This window comes from Antrostomus carolinensis, unplaced genomic scaffold (assembly GCF_000700745.2).
Source record: "Antrostomus carolinensis isolate BGI_N321 unplaced genomic scaffold, ASM70074v2 scaffold17649, whole genome shotgun sequence".
NCBI lineage: Eukaryota > Metazoa > Chordata > Aves > Caprimulgiformes > Caprimulgidae > Antrostomus > Antrostomus carolinensis.
The window spans coordinates 25,432-49,083 of NW_010336599.1; the positions used below are offsets into that span (position 1 = coordinate 25,432).

Genomic DNA, 23,652 nt, shown 5'->3' on the forward strand with positions numbered 1-23,652 from the left:
AACATGCTGAAGCAGCTAGGTAGCTAGTAGGATAAAGGCCTCTTACTCCAGGGAGCTAATCCATTTATGTAGCACATAACTAACCAGCGTGCTCAGAGAACACTGTCCCATGCCCACACGCAGCAGCTCCTGCCCACACCTGCCTTCTCGCAGCACAGCACTACACAGCACAGCACACGGGGCCTGAGGTGGTGTTGGAAGGGCTGGCCTAGGCCTGTACCCACGTGAACAGCTCACACAGGTTTCAGAGGAGCCAGCACCCCCAGCCTGGTGCTTTGTCCTTCCTCTTAAGTAGGTATATGGTTCCCTTCAGTGCTGGAGATGAGCACTCATGGATTCTGATACCCAGTTGCATCCCCTTTGTTCACATCCTCGTGGCTGCACGTGGCTCAAGATGGCACAGAAGGTGGGGTCCAGGGAAGCCTCCCCAGTGCCAGGAGAAATACAGCCTATTTGGCCAACAGTGCTTTTCCCTGGACACTTCAATGCACTGAGCTCCAGCATCTCTGCTTGTCCATGGGTGCCAGGACAGGATACACATTATTCCTGCCAAATTCTTCCACCTCCCCTATGTGAGAGCAGTGATGTGCCAGCTCAGAGCCAGAAGCAGGCCACTACCATTCTAAACAGGCACTAGCAGAGCACAGCAACCCTTAGAGCTGTGCATGAAGAACTAGTCATAGAACTGCTGGCCTCATGTATGCCACTCCATTGTCTGCAACAACATCCACTTTCCAAATAGCTGGAAATAAACCTTCAACTCAGTAGCATGTAAAGTCCATATCATAGCCTGTATAACACATGCCAGTGCTCATAACACACATTAGTTTTAACACACGAATCATTTTGGTGTTTCCCTTTCTCAGTTCAGGACTTTGGCCCATCTCACACTTACAAAATCATCATGATCTAGGACCACGAGGGCTTGTTCACCCACCACACTAGAGAAGGGCAAGAGTTCAGATCATCTCATTAAAAGAAGAGCGAGCAGAGTACAAAGGCAGACCTGAATGTCTCAAGGCCAAGTTCATTAAGATCCTCTGGCACAGAGAAAAGTTGATAATAGAAGCAAAAATTTATACCACATTTATATGGTTTTGAGGGTACGAGTGATTTGGATGCTTGCATCTGGAAAGCAAATGAACCAGTGTCTCAACTCAGTAGAGTTTGATTCAGTGGACCAAGCAACATAGGCAAGGTTCATAGTTGCAGCAGCAGTTACTGCTGCTTTCTATTTCTAACCCTACCAGCAGCCACATCATGAGATACCAATCTGATTTTTTTTCAGCTTCTTGTGGTTTACTGTTTCACTCATCTCTAGGGTCTTTCCTCTAGGCTGTTTAGCATAACTGCCCATAGTAAAAGAGTCTGCAAAATGCAGACGGGAAGAATTAGCACATCAAAAATGCCTTTCACACTTCTTGTAGCAGTCAGACTTGAAAAGAACATTAGGTGCATGATGAAAGAGATACAAGAATACTAAAAAGATGTCATACTAGAAGTCTCTCTGCTCAAAAAACATTTTCCAAGAGCACCACTTCCACTGCTCATAATTATACTCATCCCTCTAACAACACTTAGAAACTTAACAGAGCTGTGTTATTCAGAGGATGACAGGAAATTATATTAAGTTGAAAACAAGAGCTTGATTTGATAGCACACCAAATTCAGAACTAGCAATGAAAATATACGTATCATGAACTCACTGTACTATTCCAATCACAGCTCTGAAAAAAGCACCACAGCTTATGTTTCAAGACTTACATTAAGGTACGCTCAATATACAGTCTTATCATCTAGCCAGGTACACCATGTTCTTGTGTGAGGCTTGTCTGTCTTTCCTGCACATACAGCAAACAATAGCAGTAACAGACTTTCCTGAACAAACCCAGGGCATTCCCTGACCTGTGGCAGTTTCCCCAGCTGCCAACCACATCGCCTATAATGTAACAAGTACCAGGTTTACAGCAGGAAGAAAACCAGACATCTGAATGGCTCCATTTTAAGGTTATTTCTACGTATACTATGAACTGTACAGATCCACTAGATTTGCAACTTGGAAAATTTGTTAAGCTGTTCCTTGTTTCTTAACTGAATCATGCCCACCTACCATCACACCAGAGCCTACAGGAGTGTCTGATGTGTCTCTGAAACTATATGAAAGATAGGGAGTTCCTAAAGTCTCCACAGGTACGCAAAAGACTTACCTATTCTGTCAAAAATGAGCATGCTTACAACAAGATTGCAAAGTAACTTGCAAAGCAATTCAGGGTTTTATCCTTTGTATAACTGCTTAACCTATTTTTTCCATAACCAAACGTATGAAGGTGAAATTATAGCTTGCAAGGATATGACGGTGCTTTAAAACACAGGCACATTTTTAGAATTAAAAATATAGTTTGCCCTAGCACAGGCATGACCACAGACTTCATTTATATTAAGTTCACAGCACTCTAGGCTATCCTCAGTTTTGCAAATTCATGCCTATGGACATTGCTTTGCATGAGCAAGCAAAGTACAACAGGAGACTGAAAAGACTATTTTTAATGAGGAAAACCAGCAAACTGAATAGGGTTTCTCTTAAGTATCTTCATTTGTGCTTTTTTTAATTTACCTGTGGCCCCCAGAATACCTATGCTTTTGAAACTTTCAATTTAGAAAAAAAGTAATTATATGTTTTTGTCTTGGAGAGAGAGGGTTGGAGTTATCGGTCATCATTTCCTTAAAATCAACTGCAGCTCAACAAACAGTGTGTATCTGGGAACACAGCTCTGGAGAAGGGCAGGGGGTTTTAGAAGTGAATCTGCTCTGGTTCAGCTCAGTCTCCGTCTACATGAGAAGTAGATGCCTCTATTGAGTGCCTCCTCCTGTGAGATGAGCTGTGGACCAATGCCCAAAACTCACATTGACATCAACAGGCTGAAAGAAAGTGCGAGCAGAGCCCAGCAGCGCGGTTCTCATGCAAGCCAACAATGGAGAGGCTATTCAGAGCTAAGGCAGAAAATCAGAGCTAAACCCCAGTCCACGCCAAGGACAGCTGCGTTGCTGACAGCCAGGCTGGCTATTCTACCAAGCCAAAGCTTGTCTCAAAAACACTATTTCCTAGAGTGTTTACTTTAGTCATGGACTTGGCCTTAAAAGCTCAGACAGCTTCTGCCTATTGAACAGTAATGGCTGCTGTGTTTTCAAGTCTTGGACATGCTCCGGGACAAGCTGCTTGCTTTCAGTCTGCGGTGGCAAAACTGGAGCATGAAAGCCCAGCATTAATAGTTAATCTGCACCATCACATGACTGCCCTGTTTCTGCTATTTCCAAGCCCTCACTACCACCTCCCTCCTCCTCACTCACAGGCAGTGCCCCATGGGGAGACTGCAGGGTGCAAGGCACACCTGTGTCACCTCCCAAACACCAGTGCCAAGCCATGCTGGACGAGGAAGGTGTCCTACTTCAGAGATATGGAGCTAAGCATTCTGTGATTCTGTGTGAGCAGTGCCCATGGAAAGCAAAGGGAAAAACAAGCTCTTGCTTTCCATTCCTCGCTACCATCACTTCTGTGTAGTGCTTTGAACAAGGCTCTTACCATCTGATTTTTAAGCAGCAGCGGCCCCTGTTATCTTATGGGTGCTGACTTCTAAGAGACTCGCCACTTGTGTGTTTAAGCAGGGAATTAAACACTTGGTGGTGGTGGTGGTAGGGTAGGAACAAAAGAAAAAGACTAACCTATCTTCTGCTCATTTCAGTTTCTTAATCTATATAATAAAGTCAGAAAAGCAAGCAGAAAACTGCCATCACCAGATGCTCCCTGGACTCCATGAGGAATAAGCAGCTTGGTTCTAAACAGCCATTTACCCTTTCCAATCTCCTCAAGCTCACCTCACTGATCCTCCAAAGACACAAGGCTTTCTCTTTTTCAGAGGTTGTTACCACAAGCAAAAGATGCAGCTTATCACGCCTGAAGAGAGATCCATTCATCCGCAGACCAAATACAACATAGGCAGCGACGGCATATGGTCAAGCCGCCTGCAAACTCCTTTTCTCTCCAGGCAATGATGAGATATTTGTATCACAATGAGCCACATGCTAAGGGAGGAGTGGGAAAGGAAAGGTATCTGGCCAACTCAACAGCCACACTGGGACCCAACCCTGGCAGCCCTTCTAGTCCAGGCACACCAAGGCTAGGGGAGGTGAGGACAATCCAGCCCCATTCCAGAGAAAAACACTTTAGAGAAGCTCCTGACCTTCACTTCCAAGCAACATCTATTAACTGGTCTTGCTACAAAGTATAAACAGGTTGCAGCAAAACTTCTTAATCTGCCAGGCCCTCTAGGCTACTTGGGCAGAATCCAGAGAGTGGGAAAGAGAACCTGCCAGCATTATCCTTCAGCACTGCACTGTGTCAAAGCAAGAAACAAAACATCCTTTGGAAAACCTTCTTCAAAAAGGACCCGCAACAGCCAACACACAAGAGTCAGAACAGGGATATGCTGCCGGATGGCCCCCTTGGGTATCCAACCCAGCACCCAATCTGTGACCACCATTCACCCCACCTCCCATCACATTTTAACCAGTTGTGCTGTTGCTGCAGTTAGGATCTCTAGCTTTTGCCGAGTGATGTTTTGTGTGACCTGCTGGCAGCCCACCATAAACCACTGCCAGTAGATATGGGAAACTGGGCTTTTCCTTCTACTAGTTCAATAGGAACTACTTTCTGTGGTGCTTTGAGAGAAGAATGCTAGAGGTCAAGACGCATTCAAGTGCAGAGATTCTGGCAGTCACTTTCAGGGGGGGAACATTTCTTTTTTTTTTTTTCCTCCAAATTGCCTCCCTGCATGCCTACCTACCCCTCAGAGTCACACCAAGAGTTCAAGTCTCACACAGTACCACCAGCATCACTCAGGACTTCTCCCTAAGTCACATCCCAAGGACACATGCCAGTGGTGCCCATATGCCTATTTGATCTCCTCTCTCTGGTCTGCAGCCAAAGAATCAGCTTTAGTCTAATACCTTCTTACCAGGCTTAGAGCTTAGAGGAAAAAAGAAAGACAGCAGGGTTGGGAAGGTAGCCAGCAAGACTGCCAATCTAAATGATAAGCCATTGGTTTTAACCTCAGGCTCATAATTTACTGCCACTGGTGCCAGGTGCTATTATTGTCCCTTTGGGAATCTTAATACAAGAAAATTACTCTCTCTAGCTCTGTCTCCACTCATTCTTACCCTCCTCTTCCCCTTCCTATCCCATACATCTCTCTTGCCTTCAACATATACTTTCCCAAACTTCATCCACACTTTCCCCTTCCTATCCCATACATCTCTCTTGCCTTCAACATATACTTTCCCAAACTTCATCCACACTTAATTTCCTTCCCTCATCTTGCTTCTCCTCAACCAAGCTCTCTGGGGCACTCCAAATCACCCTGACCAACCTAATCCTCACTCTTTTATGATTCAAAGCAGCACCACAAGGAACCAAGTGTTAGATGTTTCAACAGATGTTCTAGCTACTGGCTCGTGCTTGGAGACAGACCAGATGGGACTGAGGTCCCATGGTAGTCCAAATAGCTATATTCACCAACATGCAAGCTCCCAAGATACCCAGGAGAAGAGAAAAAAAAAAAGAGATAGATATTTCCAGACAGAACAACTCATATAGTGGGTCACTTGTCCATTGCCCCTTTGAATTGTTGCCCCTTTGCAGGCGTTACAAAACCAGATCAAAAATCCACTCAGGCAAAACAGGGAAGGAAGGGAGGGAGGGATTAAGGGCAAAGAGCAGAAGCGTTCAGCCCTAAGAATGGACAAACCAACACGCTGCCAGGGCTGCCACAATGGTGGAAGACGTCCAAGGACAGATGCATGATCAGAATGAAAGTCTGCTAGCAGCACACCTGAAAGGTGAACATAGTATCAACAGATGTCAAGGGCAAGACAGAATTGGAGCAGACTTGCACAGAAGTTAACTCTGTATTTCAACAATGTACAGAGAACATAGATCCTCGTAGGGAAGGTTGATGTACAGGCTGGGTGAGCAGACAACGAGGTGAACTGATAACTGGGTGAAATGGCTGAGATCAGAGGGTTTGTGTTCAATGGCACAAAGTCTAGTTGGAGGCTAGCAACTAGTGATGCACCCCAGGGGTCAATATTGGATCCAGTCCTGTTCAATATATTCATTAATGATCTGGATGATGGGGAAAAGGGTACCCTCAGCAAGTTTGCTGATGACACAAATCTCTGAGGAATGGATGATACACCAGAAGGTTGTGCTGCCACCCAGAGAGACTTCAACAGGCTGGAGAAATGGGCTGACAGGAACCATATTAAGTTGAACAAGGGGAAAAGCAAAGTCTTGCACCTGGGGAGGAACAACCCCAAGCACAAGTATATGCTGGGGCCACCCAGCTGGAAAGCAGCCTTGCAGAAAAGGATCTGAGGGTCCTGGTAGACACCAGGCTGAACACAAGCCAGCAATGTCCTCTTACTGAGAAGCTGGTGAATGGTATCCTTGGCTGCATTAGAGGGAATGTTGCCAGCTGACTGAGGGAGGTGATCCTTCTGCTCTACTCTGCACTGGTCAGACCACACCTGGAGTACTGTGTCTGGTTCTGGAGTCCCCAATACAAGAGCAACATGGAGGTACTGGAGAGAGTCCAAGAGGGTCACAAAGATGATGAAGGGACTGGATCACCTGTCCTATGAGGAGAGGCTGAGAGAGCTGAGAGTGTTCAGTCTGGAGAAGAGAAGGCTCAAGGGGGATCTTATAGTTTTGTACAAATATCTGAAGGGAGGACGGAGCCTGGAGCTTTTCGGCAGTGCCCAGTGCCAGGACCAGATGCTATGGGCCCAAACTGAAACACAGCAGGATGTTCCCTCTGAACATCAGGAAACACTTTTACCGTGAGTGTGACTGAGCACTGGTACAAGTTGCCCAGGGAGGTTGTGGAGTCTCCATCCTTGGAGATATTCAAAAGCTGTCTGGATACCAGGCTAGGCAACTGGCTCCAGAAGACCCTGCTTGAGCTGAGGGGTTAGACAAGATGACCTTCTGAGGTCCCTTCCAACCTCAACCATTCTGTGAGACTGCTCTAACGTCTGCCATATGATTGATGCTGAAAGCTTAGGAATAGGACTAGATTATCCTCCCTGCCTTGCCCTTGGCATTTACAGACTGGTGCCATGGCAGCAGCTGAGCCTTACTGTCAGTGAAGACGTAAGAAGTCAACGCAGTTGCCACCTTCAGGAAAGAAGAGGAAATCATTACCCTCTCTCGGAAGCAGCTAGGCCAAGTTCTACATGGGTTACTGCTTTCCCATGCTCTGATTCATCCAGCCTCAGAAGCACACTGGCACTGCCATTACAGCATGTTGTGCATGGGTTAGATAACCACCCAGGGAACACTTAGGGGACACAGAGAAGAAGACAAAGATATCTGCTGCCTGGCAGAGTCGTAACCGCCTCCTCAGGGCAAGGTGGGGTTCCTCATGCTTTCCCTCACTGCTGAGTCTCTCTCTCTCTACCTCCCAGACAGCACCCTTCCTTCGCACTCTCCTTCTCTCTGCCACTGGCAGACTACAAATGCCTTAGTCAGCAAATCAGCCATCAGCTGGGTGGCTCTAAGCCAGAGTCTTTATAACAGACATCAAACCAGAAGAGAACATCTCCTCAGCTCCTCCAAAGGCACATAGAATGAGACACCTCTACCATGCCCCATCACCCACTCACGTGGTACAAGTCTAGAGTCCCAGAGCCTCCTGCCCCAGAACTACATCCTTTCAGACAAGTAGACCAGACAATCTAATAAATCATTTTCAGCCCCAAACTTTCTCATGCTAGGATTGCCTCGCAACTGCCAGGCATAGTATTTGTTTTGCTGGCTACTTCAGTGCCAAATGCTGGCAGGGGTGAGATAGACAAGGGCTTCTGTGCTGGAGGAACAGCTGCTGTAGAATATTTCTGGGTGTAAAAAATAAAAGCAAAATTGCAGGAGGTTACCAGAAGCAGGATTTCTCATTCTGTAATGGTGCAATCAGTTTCTGCAACAGTTTCCTTATTATATTGCTTCAACAAGCACTCTGCTGCACCCAGGGACAGAGAGCTGCTATGGCCCAACTTTTCACACCTGGGAGAGACAAGTTCTGGCACTGGGCCCCTTAGGAAGTGGTGTAAGCCATTATGCTCAGCGTGGGCCCCTGAACTCCACTCAGTAACTCTGAAGAGCGAGGCCCAGGGCAGGAACAGCAATGAAACTACCACCAGCAGTGGGTTCTCCAGCACTCCCTCAGCACAGGGGCAAGCTCAGACGGGCAAACAGATGACAACAATTTTCAGGGGCTGACAAGGCTTGGATTCAAACAGGAGACCAAGAGGTGAAAAGGACTGGCAAGCTTACACATTCTCTATCTGGAAGCTATTTGTCAAGTCCTGGAGAGACAGGCAAGGGCAAAGCCCAGCTGTGCTAAGGCTATGGAAACCTTAGCCTGAAGCCATTAGCAGCCCAAAGCCCAGACCCAAACGTACCAGGGGTCACACACTAGTCCTTGGTCACGTGTGGCGAGGGCCATCCTGCAGCCTCTGTGCAACCAGTATCATCCCATATAAAGCTTTCAGTGCCGATCAGTTCAACCAAAATGCCAGTATTCAAATATTCAGTGGAAGGACTGTTGGGCTTGGTATTACACAGCTGAGCCTAGATCACACTGCCCAGGCTCACACTGTGCCCAGGCCACACTGAGGCTCACACTGTGCCCAGGCCACTTTCAGTGTCAAGCCAAGACAAACTTCCACTCTCCTGTTGTGCACTGAAACTACTCACCCACCAAAAGGGTGCAGTGTCTGCAGTGAGAAATCCAAATGTTAGCACAGGATGTTTTTCTCTTCTGTGCTGGCCTTTTTCATCCTAGCATCTCAAAGTATTTTAAATAATGCATTAAGCCTCCATAAGACAACGATATTGATATTAATCTACATGCAGGCAAACCATGGCAGAAAGGTTTCACAACTTGCTCAGAACTAGTGACTTTGTAGTATAACTGGAAATACACAAACCCTCTGCCTTGTACTTCAAAATGATGTTTTCCTTACCAGCCACCTACCCACACATACGTGAGGACAATTTGGATTGCTCATCATGACAACCCAAAGCTGCTCTCCTCCAAGTGAGATCTCTTTATGATCTCTCTCCCTGCAAATGCTATACTCTAACTTCTCAAGCTGTTGAAAGTAAATTTCAAAGCCAGTACCACTAAACAGCACAGGAGGATGGACCCTTTACTTCCTCTCTATCTGTTTACACAATGTGCCAAGACCAATTAGTCTCATCCCCTGGGAACCAGCTGAGCAGCTCCAAGGAGTCTTTGTGACACCCTGGACTTCCTTATACCTCAGCTGACCCTTGCATCACCTGGTGCCTTCACCTTGAGCCACCAAAGGATGTCCCTGCTCTCCTTGACCTTGTGCTCTCATCACTGCCAAAAAAAAAGCCAGATCTGCTGAAGTTAACAGGGAGGCAGCAGCCACAGTCTTTCTAGGACATGCACAACCTTCATTAAATAGCAAGTGGCTGGCAACAAGGTCTGCATGCAATGACACTGCTGCCCAAGGACCACAATCAAGGGGTGGCTGGGAGTGGGTATTCACTGCAGCAATGCTGGTGTCTGCACGAGCCAGGGTATTTCTGCCCAATTAGGTGAAAGAAAGGAAGAAGTCTTCTGAGCTAATTTTCTAGTCCTTTGGAGGAGTGAAGAAAAGCGTGCTTTGAATTGCTTCGTTCAGCCTCAATAAGGAAGAGGCTGGGTGGCCAGATGACCAGCCAGCCAGGGGGGGAAATACACCCGCCAACTGTCCAAGCTCATGGCTGGGCACAAAAAGGCAGACCCACGCTGCCCCGTGAAGCTGGAAAGGCACAGCCTGGCACCCAACCAGAACGGGACATTTTAAACCTGCTCCTGTGCAGCTCTTCAAAAAAAATGAGGGAGGCTGAACTGAAAGGCCCAGATGATGCAGATTTCCATTTATCCACAGGCCACAGAGGTAGAAGCACAGCAATACCCTAACCCCTTAAAAGCACTCAGATTTCCCCCACCCCACTTGGCTTTCCCAAATTTGCTCCCCTTCCTTACCAAAAGGAACCAAATCACTGGAACACAGGAAGACATTTGGACATCACATGCCCCTGATCCATGGCCTTTCCGCAAAAGCTGCCTTGTCCGTTCAGCCCTAAGAGTAGTTTAAGCATCCCAACAGAGCCACTCCGCACAACTCTGGACCAATTTTCTGTCACCACACAACATAGGCAGGATTTGGTGCAAAGGCAAAGCACTCAGCATCTCTTCACCCACCCCTGAGTAACTCATACCACATCATGCACCCAAAAGTGTCTTCTTGTCTCAGAACACATTTGCTTCTGGCACAAATTAATCTTGCTTGGTACTCTTTGTCATCTGTCAGCTCCACAGAGCTGCAGGAATGGGAAGTAAGAATCAGGGACAAAAGTAAAAACCACATCTGCTGCTCAAAGAAGTCTCCATCTGATCAAGCGCCAGTGGAGATTTAGATTGGATACAGGAAAAATTTCTTCACCAAAAGGGTTGTCAGACACTGGAACAGGCTGCCCAGGGAAGTGATTGAGTCACCATTCCTAGAGATAATTTAAAAGATGTGTAGACGTGGTGCTTAGGGACACAGTTTAGTGGTGGACTTGGCAGTGCTAGGTTAATGGTTGGACTTGATCTTAAAGGTCTTTTCCAACCTAAACGATTCTATGATTCTAAACTTTTCAGCTGTATTCTCATGGGCAAACACATGACAGTAAGGATAAGAATTGCAAAGCAAGAATAGCTTGATGTTCAGAGCCCAGATGAAGCCTTGGAGTAGTCAGTTTGAGATTATCATTCCTCGTTTGCATTGTTTACCTGACTAAAAAACACATGATGCCAAGTGCTGCCCACGTGGTTAATCAGACACAATTTTTTTGGAGAATGAAAACAGACCAAGACAAACACACTGGTCCCATTTTACAGGTAGGGAATGGAGGTACTGAATGAGACTTGCCCAGCTTCATATAATGATATTGTGGTAGAACTCAAAACAAAACACAGATTTCAGATCACTGTCATAAGAAATGAGACCGCCTATTTTAGCAAAGCTGATGGAAATCCAAATGTCAGTAGAAGACTGAATCTACAACACTACTGTTATTTCTGTCATTATTTTTGTAGCAGACAAGTACAGGTAGCAAGCGAGAGGTCATCATAAAGTTTCAAGATGATACTGGTTGAAAATTAACCAATTAAAACTATAAAAATAATACAAAAGACCGAACACTGTTACAACATTCAGACTGCATCTCACTTTGCATGTTTCCCCCTCTACAAAAACAAAAGTACACCTTCAAATTAAAACTACTAGCTGAATAACCTTTCTTTATAACAGGGATTCCACAACCTAGAAGTGTTAATGACATCTACAGTAAAAATGTCATTTGAAAAATACACCCCCACCTCCACTCCAGATTTCAACTTCTTTTGCAAAAATCTTTGCCACAATTAATCCAGAAGTGTAGAGAGCAGACAGACCAGGAAGCAAATCATTCTCACAAGGCTTCCCAGAAAAACCACAACAGTTTAGAAAGCTTATTTAAATTAGCCCCTAACTTTCACCAACACACTCCTAAACACACTGCTGAAAGGAACTAAAGGCAGAGCAGGTAGATGCTACGCCTGGGATCCAAATCAGAGAAAGCACCTGGGCCAAAAGAACATTTCTCCATTTAATCACATGCACTCTGAAAAAAAGAAGGCTGGGCACAGGCTTACCAGCTTTCTTCTCCTCTCATTAGGATGTGAGACTAATTAAAGTCTGTCAGTATCAGTAGAAGATTTGGGTGATGTGAAATGCAAGACTGGGCCTTTTGAATGTTCTGTGAGCAGAAACTTGGCTAGAAGGGTGAAGAGGGGGTGAGGAAATCTGTACTGAAACCACAAGTCTCTGTATTATGTATTCATGGGATGCATGCTGCCAGCAGGACTGAGAACAAGCAGTAATGTAACAGGGGAACGGAGGGGTCTCGCTTTTATAGGCCTTGGAAAATAAATACATAGTCCTTTCTTTTAGTGGGTCCATCTTGTAGGCTTAAAGGGGGTGGTGTTAATGAGGTTAAAACCAGTACATCCAACCAACCAGAGGCAGTGAAATTCTTCCCCAATAAGAGGAAATTCAGAACTGAAAATAACTATCTTCAACTTACTGCAATTTACCAGGGTAAGCAGATGTCTGCAGATACGCTTTCAAACTGACACTACACCAGTGCAAGAAGAAAAACAAATTTCAGCAAGCTGAAATACTAACTCTATAGCAACACCTTCTGAAAGAGAGGCACCAGATGGGCACTGCACAGGGCAGCCCACCCCACCAGTACCAGGCCTGCCCCATCTCCCAGCTCCTGCAGAGATGAGGCAAAGTCCTTGCATTTACACACCTCAATCCCAGGCCCCTACAAAAGTCCTGCAAAATCAAGAGTAACTGCATCAAGAGCAAACTGTAAACAGTCTGTATTTGTAAAATGTTAAGAAGGTTAAAAAGCACTGTTTTACATTGGTGTACAACTCTTATAGGAGGCATAAAGGCAGCTGGGCCCAAGGAGCTCACCAAGCGTGGAAGTACCTATCATCATCAAATCTACAACCATTTTAATCACAAAAGTATTTCTTTATACACCCCTAAGCAATTAATTTCAGAGTAAATGGTATGATTCCACTCTTGTGAGATCCCACCTGGAGTACTGCATCCAGTTCTGGAGGCCCCAACATAACAAGGACATGGACCTACTGAAGCAAGTGCAGAGGAGGGTCACCAGGATGATCCGAGGGCTGGAGCACCTCTCCTATGAGGACAGGCTGAGAGAGTTGGGGCTGTTCAGCCTGGAGAAGAGAAGGCTCTGGGGAGACATTATAGCGGCCTTCCAGTACCTGAAGGGGCCTACAGGGAGGCTGGGGAAGGACTTTTTACAAGGGCAGGTACTGACAGAATGGAGGGGTGATGGTTATAAACTGAACAAGAGTAGATTTGTATTAGATATTAGGAAGAAATCCTTTCATGTGAGGCTGGTCAGACACTGGAACAAGTTGCCCAGAGAAGCTGTGGATGCCCCCTCCCTGGAAGTGTTTAAGGCCAGGCTGGATGAGGCTTTGAGCAGCCTGGTCTAGTGGAAGGTGTCCCTGCTGATGGCAGGGGGGTTGGAACTGGATGATCTTTAAGGTCCCTTCCAACCCAAACCATTCTGTGATTCTATGAGTCAGGTGATGGCAGCTGGGGTAACTTGACACAAGCAAATTCCATTGATTTTGTTCCTGTGTCATGCAATGAACCAGACAGTATGGGTGCTGCCTTGCAAGAGAACAGCCCAACTGTAGCAAGAGCCACTCAAGTAGCAATAGCTTTACCTCTCAAGAGGTTATCTACACTTAGGCCTAGCTTATCCTAGAAAGACAGCCAAAGTACCAGTTATGCCTCCGAGGATGCGATCACAAGAAGAAACTCTATTAATTTACTGGACCCTGCCTCAATAACCTTTTTCTGTCTTTGCTTACAACACCTTCTCTCAAGTGATGCTGCTCTCCTCGTATGAAGTTCTGCCTTACCTGCTGCATTTTTTCCAGGTCAAGACTGGGCCTGCTGACCTTATCCCCATACCCTTGTCGATATCTCTTACAAGGCATGACTTGCTCAAGGCCCGCCCCAACGCTTGTGAAGATTAAAGGTCTGGAGGCTGGGCTCCGCACCAGGGGCTGGAGTCTCTTGGGAGGGGAGGCACTGAACAGCACGGGGCTTGGGCTGGCATGCAGGCCATCAGCTTGCTCTGACACAGGCCGGAAGGACATGGCGCACAAGTTCTTCACTTCTTCATCACTGGAGGAGGTGTTGTTGCTGTCACTGCAGCAGGCAAGCCTGCTGACCTGGGACCACTTCCGCTTCTCAGCGGCAAACTCTCGGTTGATGCGCTCCAGCTCCTCTTCTGAGCTGTGGCGGTCAAGGCTGGCATGGAAGAGGGCCCGAACCTTGCAGCATTGGTTCTCCTGGTTCTGGAGCTGGTTGGTGGCCAGAGGGGTCAAGGTACAATTCCGTCTTCTCTCTAGTGGGAGAAGGAGATAGAGAAGTGGCAGAGCAGATCTGTGTCCCATGCCCTAATAAACTAGGCCTGCTTTCTCCTGACCTGTTTTTTTTATCTCCTCCAAAGGAGACTTCTGAGCTGTTTTTCCACCTTTTATTCCCCAGAAGAAACACCACCCAGCTGAATGTTGCCCTCTGGAAGTTTACAGATCTTTGGTTAGACCAGACTGCTAGACCTCCCCTTGCTAATTGTCACCTGGAAGTCCAGCTGCACGACAAGGAAATGGATCTGCTGCCCACCTCATTCCCTAAACTTGAAGAACAGATGATCTTACAAGTGTGTTTTTAGGCACTTCCCTCTGGCTAAAAACATTAAGCTCTAGTGACCAGTTCTCAGGGCACAGGAGACAAGAAATTACATTATTCTAAGCAGTGCATCTGCGGCTCAAATAATAGAGATCTGGTTTCTGGAGGTAAAAGTCCTCTTTCTATTACAAGGCTTGTCATACAAGAGAGCTTGTCTTCAGCCATAAGCTGGGCACGCTTTACCTGTTCTGCTGAGCTCTTTCTGTGTTAAGCATGTGGAGCAGGGATTTGAATTTCAACAGGATATGTCCTGTGGGTCAGGAATTTAACAATTTCTGTCTCTGCATAAGAATCCACTTGAATTTGGCTGAACAACGATAAAACACATGCATGCACAAATGGCAGAGACTTAGCATAGCTCAACAGATGCATTTACTTAAGATTTCACCCACAGCTCTAAGCTGCTTAATACCAGGTCCAAAAATAATAGCAGACCACCTTTCTCTCCTCTATCAGACCCTCAGCTAGATTCAAGAATAGGGCTGCCCAATACCAACAGTACAGGAGGAGGGAGTGAGCTAATGAGACAAGGGGTCCAGGGGAATGAGGAGAGTGAAGGTCAAAACTTGAAATGGCAAAGAAGGGGAAACTTAGAACAAAGATGACACAGGTGCACAAGCATGGAACAGAAGATAAATTTTCAGTCCCAGCTCTGCTGCTGGCCCAATTGTAGATCTTCTCTGCCCCATGTCTGCAGCACTCAGGCCTTAACATGTGGTTAACAATGTCTGTCTCTGGTAAGAAAAGTGTGACTGCAGCATCTGATAACACCAGCTTCTCCCTGTGAGGTCCCAAAGACTTCAAGGGGACAGACTTAATGCATCTGGTTGTGGTACACTGGGGACAGAGAAGGAAGCACTTCCAAGAGCACAAGTGAAAAGCAAAATGGACTTCAGTCATAGCATCCAAAGACCCTCCTATCTCATCCCTTTACCTCTGTCGATCTGAGCAAGTTCCTGGTTCTCTCCCTCAGAGTCGTCACTGTCCTCATCACTTGGGGGGTAGGAGATCTAAGGGGCAAGAAGAAAGAAAAGGCTTCATTGTGAACACTGCCCTCTGCTACCCAAGCTACTTCCCCCACCCTCCCCTTCTCATATCTTGCATGCAGCCATCCCACCTAACCGCACACACCTGGCCGCAGCACCTCCCTGTACACACATCCTCACCTCCCAACCTCAAACTCCCATTGTATCCTTTTACTTGCAGCAACACAAAACACACAGCCCACCACTATTTCCACCTTACTGCACCACCAACTCTTTCTCAAGCACAACGAACATACCCTGCCCTTAGCAACCCAGACACGCAGCTTCTAACCATCATGGCCTACCACATCCACATCACGTGGACAACTGAATCTCCAAAACCCACCGCTGAAATAAAGACACATCCTGTCAACAGCGCTATCGTCTTGTAAGGCACCCACAAATGGAAGTGGCATGTTAACTTTAGCCTTCCTATGTATGTACTCACACTTCCCCCTTGAAGACACACACACACAAGCCACCAAAGAACAGACTCATCTTGCTTTCCTACAGGACAACTCTGAAGAATGTAATAGAAATAAAAGAAACAGGATTCCACAGAAATGCAAACAATAACATTATGCTGTCCCCACCAGCACAGACTCTCACAGTCCCACTGAACACCCTTAAATGCACCAAGAGTAATGACAATTCACGTATTTTGTCTATCGGGAATTTTCGGGAACATTTGCTCTGGGTCAGCCAATGGACTTCACCAGCTCTTGCTGTATATCCAAATACCCACTTACTCAAAACATGTTCTAACACTGAACAAACTTGGTAGCTGCCTCTTGAGAAGGGTTGAGAGATCTGAAACCAAGATTTTGTAGGTCAGATAGATCCCACTGCTGAGTTTCCTACATAGAGGAAACTACCTACCTTGTTCCTAAAGTGACTTTTGTTCTGCTGCATAGAGCATACCTGGAAGTTATTAGATAAAACCTCTTAGCTATGCAGCTTAGTATGTGTCTCTGGCAATGGCCAAAACCAAATGAGTCAAAGGAAAATTCAACACTTCAAAAGAAACGTTTATAATAGACAGTTCTGTAATAACATGATCACTGCAAGTTGAGCTTTATTATTCCTCACACCTTTTTATTCAGAATAACAACAAACATTCCCATCATTCTTAGCTCAGTCTCACAAGCTACTTGGCCACAACAGAATCCAGTGGAAATAGGCTTCAAAAGGTTACATGCTGTGTTTCCCTTTTAAAAGTGTCTGATGTGCTGTGCTTGACTTTTATAGAAGAGGAGGCAGCATGCAACCATCACATTACACTGATGTGGACTCATTTCACCTCAACCACTGTTCCTAGGGAAACGTCCTGGGGGTGTTTCAGCCTCCCAAAGACCCAGAAGAGCAACTACACTTAACTACATGCCTATGAAAGACATAGAGCTGATGCAGAGAAACAGGAATACTGGAGAAATTATGACTGATACTCTATTTGACAGCTATTAAGTCAACACATCTATTTAGTGACCATCCTCCAGGATTGTGTTTAGGGGTTTTGTTCCCCCAAAAGCCTGTTGCTATCTTTTCTCTCCTCCTTTTTTAAATCTACCTTTTAACCTTCTATATTTACATTACCCTTTAAGAAATCAGAAAATATTTCCCTTCTTTGCTAGTCTTTAAACTATTTTCCTAACTGTCAAATGATGAATGGGGAAAGTGGCACTTTCCATATCCCCATTGCTGATATCCTTGAAGTAAACGCAGGGGGCTGTTTTTCCCACTGCAACTACAATTTTCTTATACACATTCAGCTGCATGCATCATTTAATAAAGGCAGCTGGCACTGAGGAACACTGCCAAATTAACAGACCTCTGGCTGTCCCCAGAACAGGTATAATACCTTGTTTGTGCCATGGTAGTTCAGAGAGGGGACAGCTGACACTGAGGTGCCATTGTGCTAGCTGCTGTACAGACAGACAGTGGTCCTGTCTTCATTACAAAAGCTAAGGCTCGGATTCTAGCTCGGGAGGTGCTGACCTTAGCCTGTGGCTCATTCCCACATAGAAACCCTCTCATCCAGACACAGCAGGGTTGTCAGTGAGGTTTAACGGCTCTGTGTGAGAAAACTGTCAGCTTCAGGTTTTGTACTGTGTACGTACGGCACGGTGCTGCTTCCAAAAAAGGGGTAATGACATCTAGCACATGCAGGTCAAAGAGCTGCTGCACAATGTCTCTGGTTTGAGATACTTAAGATAGGAGTTGGATTTGAGTCAATGATTGACATTTTGAAGGCCTTTGTGTCTACTAGTCCCGGGCTTCCAAAATATTCCTTCCTCCCTGCACAAGTGCAATTTTGCTAGGCCCTAGTCTCACATGGATAACTCTCCTCCGTTAAGTCCTCTCCAGTCTCACAGGCAGCCCAAGACAAATCCCCCGTGAGTTGCCTCAAACACTTCTCTAGAGGTTTTCTTCAGAGCACCTGTGAGAGAAGAGAAACCTTTTTCAGACAAGAAGATACTGAGTCTGTGGATTTGGTCCCATGGTATAGCCCAAAGAAATTAAAGTGGTAGGACAATACAAAAGGCTTCATGGGAAAAAGGGGCTCCCATAGTCAAGGCAATTAAGAGACACATCTTGAACCACTCTTCCTACACCAACCTTTTCTTTTGGAAGAACATACAAGTAGCACATTTCTCCCAACATTCAGACTCGGTTTCTCCCATTACTCCCACTGGCTGACTATACCCTTGTTCTAGACAATACTCTCAGAAATTATAATATTTTCATAATATGCATCACAGGCTAATCATAAAAAAGCCTTAAAATCCAGCAATTGTGCATTTTATGCATGAATGAAGTAAACAGATGATAAAACTCAGAAGTCACATTGCCTCTGATGTCCTATAACCTGCACTGTCTTTCAGAAGTCCTCTTATCTCTGATTTTGTGTGGTTACCTACATGCAAATACCCTCCTGCTTGGTCTTCATACCTTTCAATCACAGACATCATCATTTCCCCCCCATTTGTCATTTCTATAGTTCTTCTATTTTAGTATTGTTAAATTCTCTTTTTATTAGTAAATCCTTCCACAAATTATGTCCTGGTTGTGGGAACTGAAGTCTCTCAAGCTCCTGTGTATGAGACCCTAGCTCCCGTGTTCCCTAACAGAGAACCGTATTTATAGCAGAATAACCATTATTCTTGCAGAGTTCCAATTTTACACAATAAACTCCTTGCCATAATATACCAGTCGGGTAAAGATTAATGGAAGATCAAAAAAAGGACTGTCTGTCTGTATGAATAACAAGAATTCCCAGAAACTATAAAGATATAGGCAATCTAAGACTAATGATCTGACTAGTTGGAGATAAATATTCTCATCCTTGACTCTTCCCAGGCCCTAACAGTAACACTGTCCTCTCTTTAAAAGCATCCCACTAAACACAGCAGTATTTTGTTCAGGCCTGCAGCCTCCCTTGCACAGTCCCTGTGTTATATGAATCACAGATTTACCTTTGTCCAAGGCAGCACAGTCTTGTTTGCCTCACAAACTCAGAGTCGTGGCACTGCGGTAACAGAACACTTGATCTGCATGTCAAAGATCCCATCGGACCATGGCTTCATTCACAGCATACGAATCACAGAACTGTTTAGACTGCAAGAGACCTCTTGGTATTATCTAGCCCAAGCACCTGCTCAAGCTGATTCAACTAGAACAGGTCGCCCAGGACTGTGCCCAGTACACCCTGTACCTTAACACGCAAAATTAAAGAGAAGAAAATCTCCATTTCACATAGATGTGCGAATGTTTACAAGCCACAGCACAAAACAAGACAGAAAACAAAGGACGAGCATCCATCCACCCTCCAGTCTTTCTTCTGGAAATGTATCAGATCTGAAGTTCAAAGACAGCAGCCTCCTGTTGGTGAGGATCTCAGTCTTACACCTGGGTCCTTCAGCTCCAGCACCAGACATGCCTTCTGTCAGGCTAAGGACTCCTACCGTGCCAGATGGAAACACGGACAAGTTTCCCCACGCATTTGATTTTGCATCCATCTCCCCTAAGGAAAGACGGGTTTGTGAAGAATAACCAGGTGGTATTTAAGGAGAGCTGAGTGTAAAGCTTCTAACTCTGAAGGAGATTTAACATGAAAGACAAACTAGCAGATAGAAGAAAAAGTTAGAGATGGAGAAAATCTTTGCCTTTCTCATCACACTGCTGCTTGTCAACTGAGTAATGATAACTAGCTGCAGCCAGAACTGCCCAGGTCCTAAAGGGTACAGTCACCCTTAGAATCTAAAGCCCAGGCAATTTAAAAAATCCACCATGATAAAGCAAAGTTCCTCTTGATTTTGCTTACAGAAGAGAAATGAACCTGCTATCATATGATCAAAAGTAATTACATTAAGAATTATCTGGGAGCTTACAAAAGAGAAGAGACTCTCACTTCTAAGGCAGAACAAATCTCTCCCAGCAGGCTTCATTTACTGGCTGTATTGTCCTAAAAAGCTAAAACACCAACAGGTTAGTTTGGTTCATGGAGGGTATGTGCATGAGGAGCAGACAAGACAACTGACCACAGGTAATCCTTCATTCCCAGCTTGAATCAGGAACACCTCCAGGGAGGTGGCTTCCCTAGCAGAGGCCAATGCTGCCTGTGCTGCCACATACAAGACTGTGACACAGGCTCATTCACCTGAGCCCTGTCACTCCAGTAAAGCCCCTTCCAGGTGCCCTGGAGAGAGACTTTATTGAGTTGGTCTCACTCACTGGTTCCTGGTACAAAAGCAGAAAGGGACGACTACTGATGTCTGCTAGAGACATGGGCATCCTACAGCACAGGGCTCTGCTGCTGGCTCTTCTCCTTCCCAACTGCTTGGCTTTAGTAAAAACATTTTACTAAATTTCCCCACTGTTATTTTTCCAGGTCAACAGTTGCTGTAGTTGCCATGGAACGCTGCTTGATCTTGAACCAGGGAGGTGCCATCCTCCCAATTATAAGAAACTCTGAATTAAAGAGAGTGAGAAAACAAGGGAGATTATGAGAGACTGCAAGGCAGTTTTGAGCCATGGAACAACATGAGGAAGGAAGGAAGGAGTGAGTCAAACAGACCTTCAAATTAACATCTAACTCCTCTCCCAAGTTCTTCTTTAAATTTTAATTTAGACATATTCAGCTCTACAGGGATGATTTATGCTAGTAAAAGAGGTTGCAATGCTTGCTCTCTTCTCAAGAAAAGCAGCAGAGTTAGAGATTAGAGGAAAGGTTCAGTTCAGTCTTCAGACATCTACAAGTGAGATATAACTGCCCAGATTAGATCTGGGTTTTACAGCTGGGGTCCTTCAACAGCTAAAATTCCAGCCAGAACAGTCCTAGTTTGGAAAAGCTTTCTAAAGTATTTTTTTCCATTGTTATTATTATTTTCCTTTTTAATTTTCATAACAGCTCTGCCTCCAAACTCCTTTCCCCATTTCCTTGCAAATGGCTACAATTCAAACCCAGGGTTCATAACCCTTGAACATTGTCCTGCTTGACAGAGCAACTGTCTGACTGAGTCAGTGAAAACAGTGATGGGCCAGTGGGACACAGCACTCCTCAAGGCCCTTGTTTTCCAGGCTTGCCCCATGACAAAGACTGCAAAATGCCCATTTTTTGTAGGAATGCTGCATGTTTAGTCAGACCCATGCATCATCCTCTGCATGGGTCTACAGTCTAGTTAACTGTTGGTGGTTTCACAGATTTGAAGGAGGCAGAGAGTCACTCTAGGCAGCCAAGTCCACAATGTTTTAATAATACAGATGTCATTTTTGTTGAATGCTTACCTTACACAGACACAGGCAAACACGGTGACTGGCAACTCTCAGGGTGCAAGTGGTGGGAGTCATTAACCAGAAAACATGGAAACCAAGCTTCTGTTCTGAGGAACAACGACTGAGCTTGATTTCCATAAGCATGGGCTTAAGTTGGCTTACCTAGATCCTGGGAGGAAAACGCTAGGCTTGCACAGAACAGCGAGGAGGCGAGCGGTAGGTGGGTGCATGTGCAGTCGTCTTATTGTTTTAAATCCTCTCCCTCATCCTTCTGTAATCCCACAAACAAATTAATAAGTGTGTTTTGAATGTACTGTTTGCACAGTGAGATTATGTTTATCTACTCTGTACAGCTCCTGGACAGAAGTCACAACTGTGGCCAAACCTGGCCTAGACCTACAGAGATGAGAGGGCCCTGCCCTAGGCTTGGGGATCCTCATTTGCAGCTGGAGTGAATCAGAGGACTCTCTGCAGAGACAAGTGCAGTGGGGCTGGCTGCAGCACTGGGAAGGGCCACAGAGACTGGTCAAGATACGGTTCATGCCAAATCCACAGAGCACAGCTAGACCCTCTGCACTGTCTCATCTGCCCCACATCACTTCTCTTGCAGCAGTCAGAATCTGCATCAAACCTCCTTTTCTCCTGCTTTTCCCAGGGCTAAGCCGAGATGATTTTGCAGGGGAAAACTAAAGAAAAAAACACCAGGGGCTTTCACAAAATAAAAACCAGCAAGTCCTGATGCATCACCATTGCTCCAGAGGAGTATGCAGCACCAATGAGCCTATGCTGCATGAACACGTGGACTCCACAGTCACCAGAAACAACAGACATCTCGTGTTCTCCAGTCACAGGGAACTGAACGCAGCTGATGCCTACAATTGAGCTCCACTGTTGTACAACAGCTAGGGATCAGGTCTTAAACACAAGTATCAGGTAAGCCACAGCAACAGCCTTTTCCATTGACTCCTATCCACCATCGGTCTGTTCTCAAAGGTCTGGGTGAATATTGTTAGAAGAGTAAAAACAAGATCACCTTTTTAAATTCCGCTCAAAATAAACATCCAAGATGAAGTACTTGCAAAGAGACAAGAATAGACTCAGTTCTACCCAGCAGAGACCAATAGTACAGCGACCCACATATATGCACATGCTCCTCCCACCAGCTATCAGTCAAACTTGTGTGGCAACAGGGGACACAAAAGGAATGCTAGCAACTAAAATAAGAGACTTTAAAATGCCTCCTAGGCAGAAGAGACCCAGACTCTGATCGTGAGCACCTGAAACACACCAAATCTTAAGAGAACTCAATTTAGATTATTTATCCTCAAAGCCACTATGAGAACCAGAATCTCTTTGTATAAACACAGCTCCAGACGTGTTTGGGGCCATGATTTCACAGGTCATAATGTTGGAAATTACAGATGAAACGAAGTCACTACAGCCCTGACTCAGCAGGTGGATGGGGACTGGTAACAAAGGTGTTAAGCACTACAGTAGAGCCTTCAATCCTCTAGTTTCCTCTTTGCTTTCCCAAACCACTTTGTTTTACCAATTAAGACACCTTCTGCAGTACAGGAGCCAGGGGAATACTGCAGCTCCATGCTGTGATATGTATCATCCTTTCTGGTAGCAAAAATTTTTTACAAAGTTCTCAGACTATCCCTATGTTGCTAGCTTAAGAGGCTGATTAAGCTTTATAGTTCTTACTATGGTGACAGAAACCATACGCTCCTCCAACTCCACTTCCATCTGCAAGTGAAGCTTCCAGATGTGCCACTTCCCAGTAAGTCTCCTACTCTCCTCTCACCACTGGGTTTCTGCTCAGTACAAACACCCAGCACAGCCTGGCCTCAGGGGTCAGTCACCAGCACGGGATGGAGTCACACAGTAAGTTTCTCTCCATCTCTGTTACTCCACTCATGGCTTTGCTGATGCGATAAAGAGATTTCTGGCTGATTCGAGTATCTGAGTTTCAAGGATTCTCTTGGAAAACTAGCATCTTAGCATGTTACCTTTCTCACCCTATGCATGGAGACAGCATTTTACATACATAGTTCAGAAGGGAATTAGCAAAGAAAACAGTGGTAAATTGTCAGGAAACACTCATCAAAGAAGCAGCGACCTACAAAACGGTTCTGCTGCAAAGCGATCCCTTTGCAAAGGAGGTCAACTCCTCTGACAGCTCACAGCACGGAGCCCTGGCATTCCCCTGGCTCCTACCCCACAGGAGCAGTGTTATTCAGCAGTGTTGACACCACAAAGCACAGCAGCCAGGAAGACTAGAAGGAGCCTGAAGGATTAAAGACCTTCATTATGAGGCGTCATCCACCCCAGTTAAGATATAGTGACTTAGCTCCATCTGTAATTTACAGCCCATTTGCTGCTG

General features: G+C 45.5%; 1 protein-coding gene across 2 annotated transcripts in view; it reads right to left on the reverse strand.

The window, feature by feature from the left end:
- Positions 1 to 23,652, reverse strand: part of LOC104530366 (uncharacterized) — a 58,444-nt gene that overhangs the window by 23,827 nt on the left and 10,965 nt on the right. For both annotated transcript variants that reach the window (XM_029086717.1, XM_010174928.1), the window contains exons 2-3: positions 15,404 to 15,479; positions 13,635 to 14,125 (exon numbers count right to left, since the gene is read on the reverse strand). In XM_029086717.1, the coding sequence (XP_028942550.1) occupies positions 13,635 to 14,125; positions 15,404 to 15,479 (567 nt within the window). The remainder of the gene's footprint in view (positions 1 to 13,634; positions 14,126 to 15,403; positions 15,480 to 23,652) is intronic.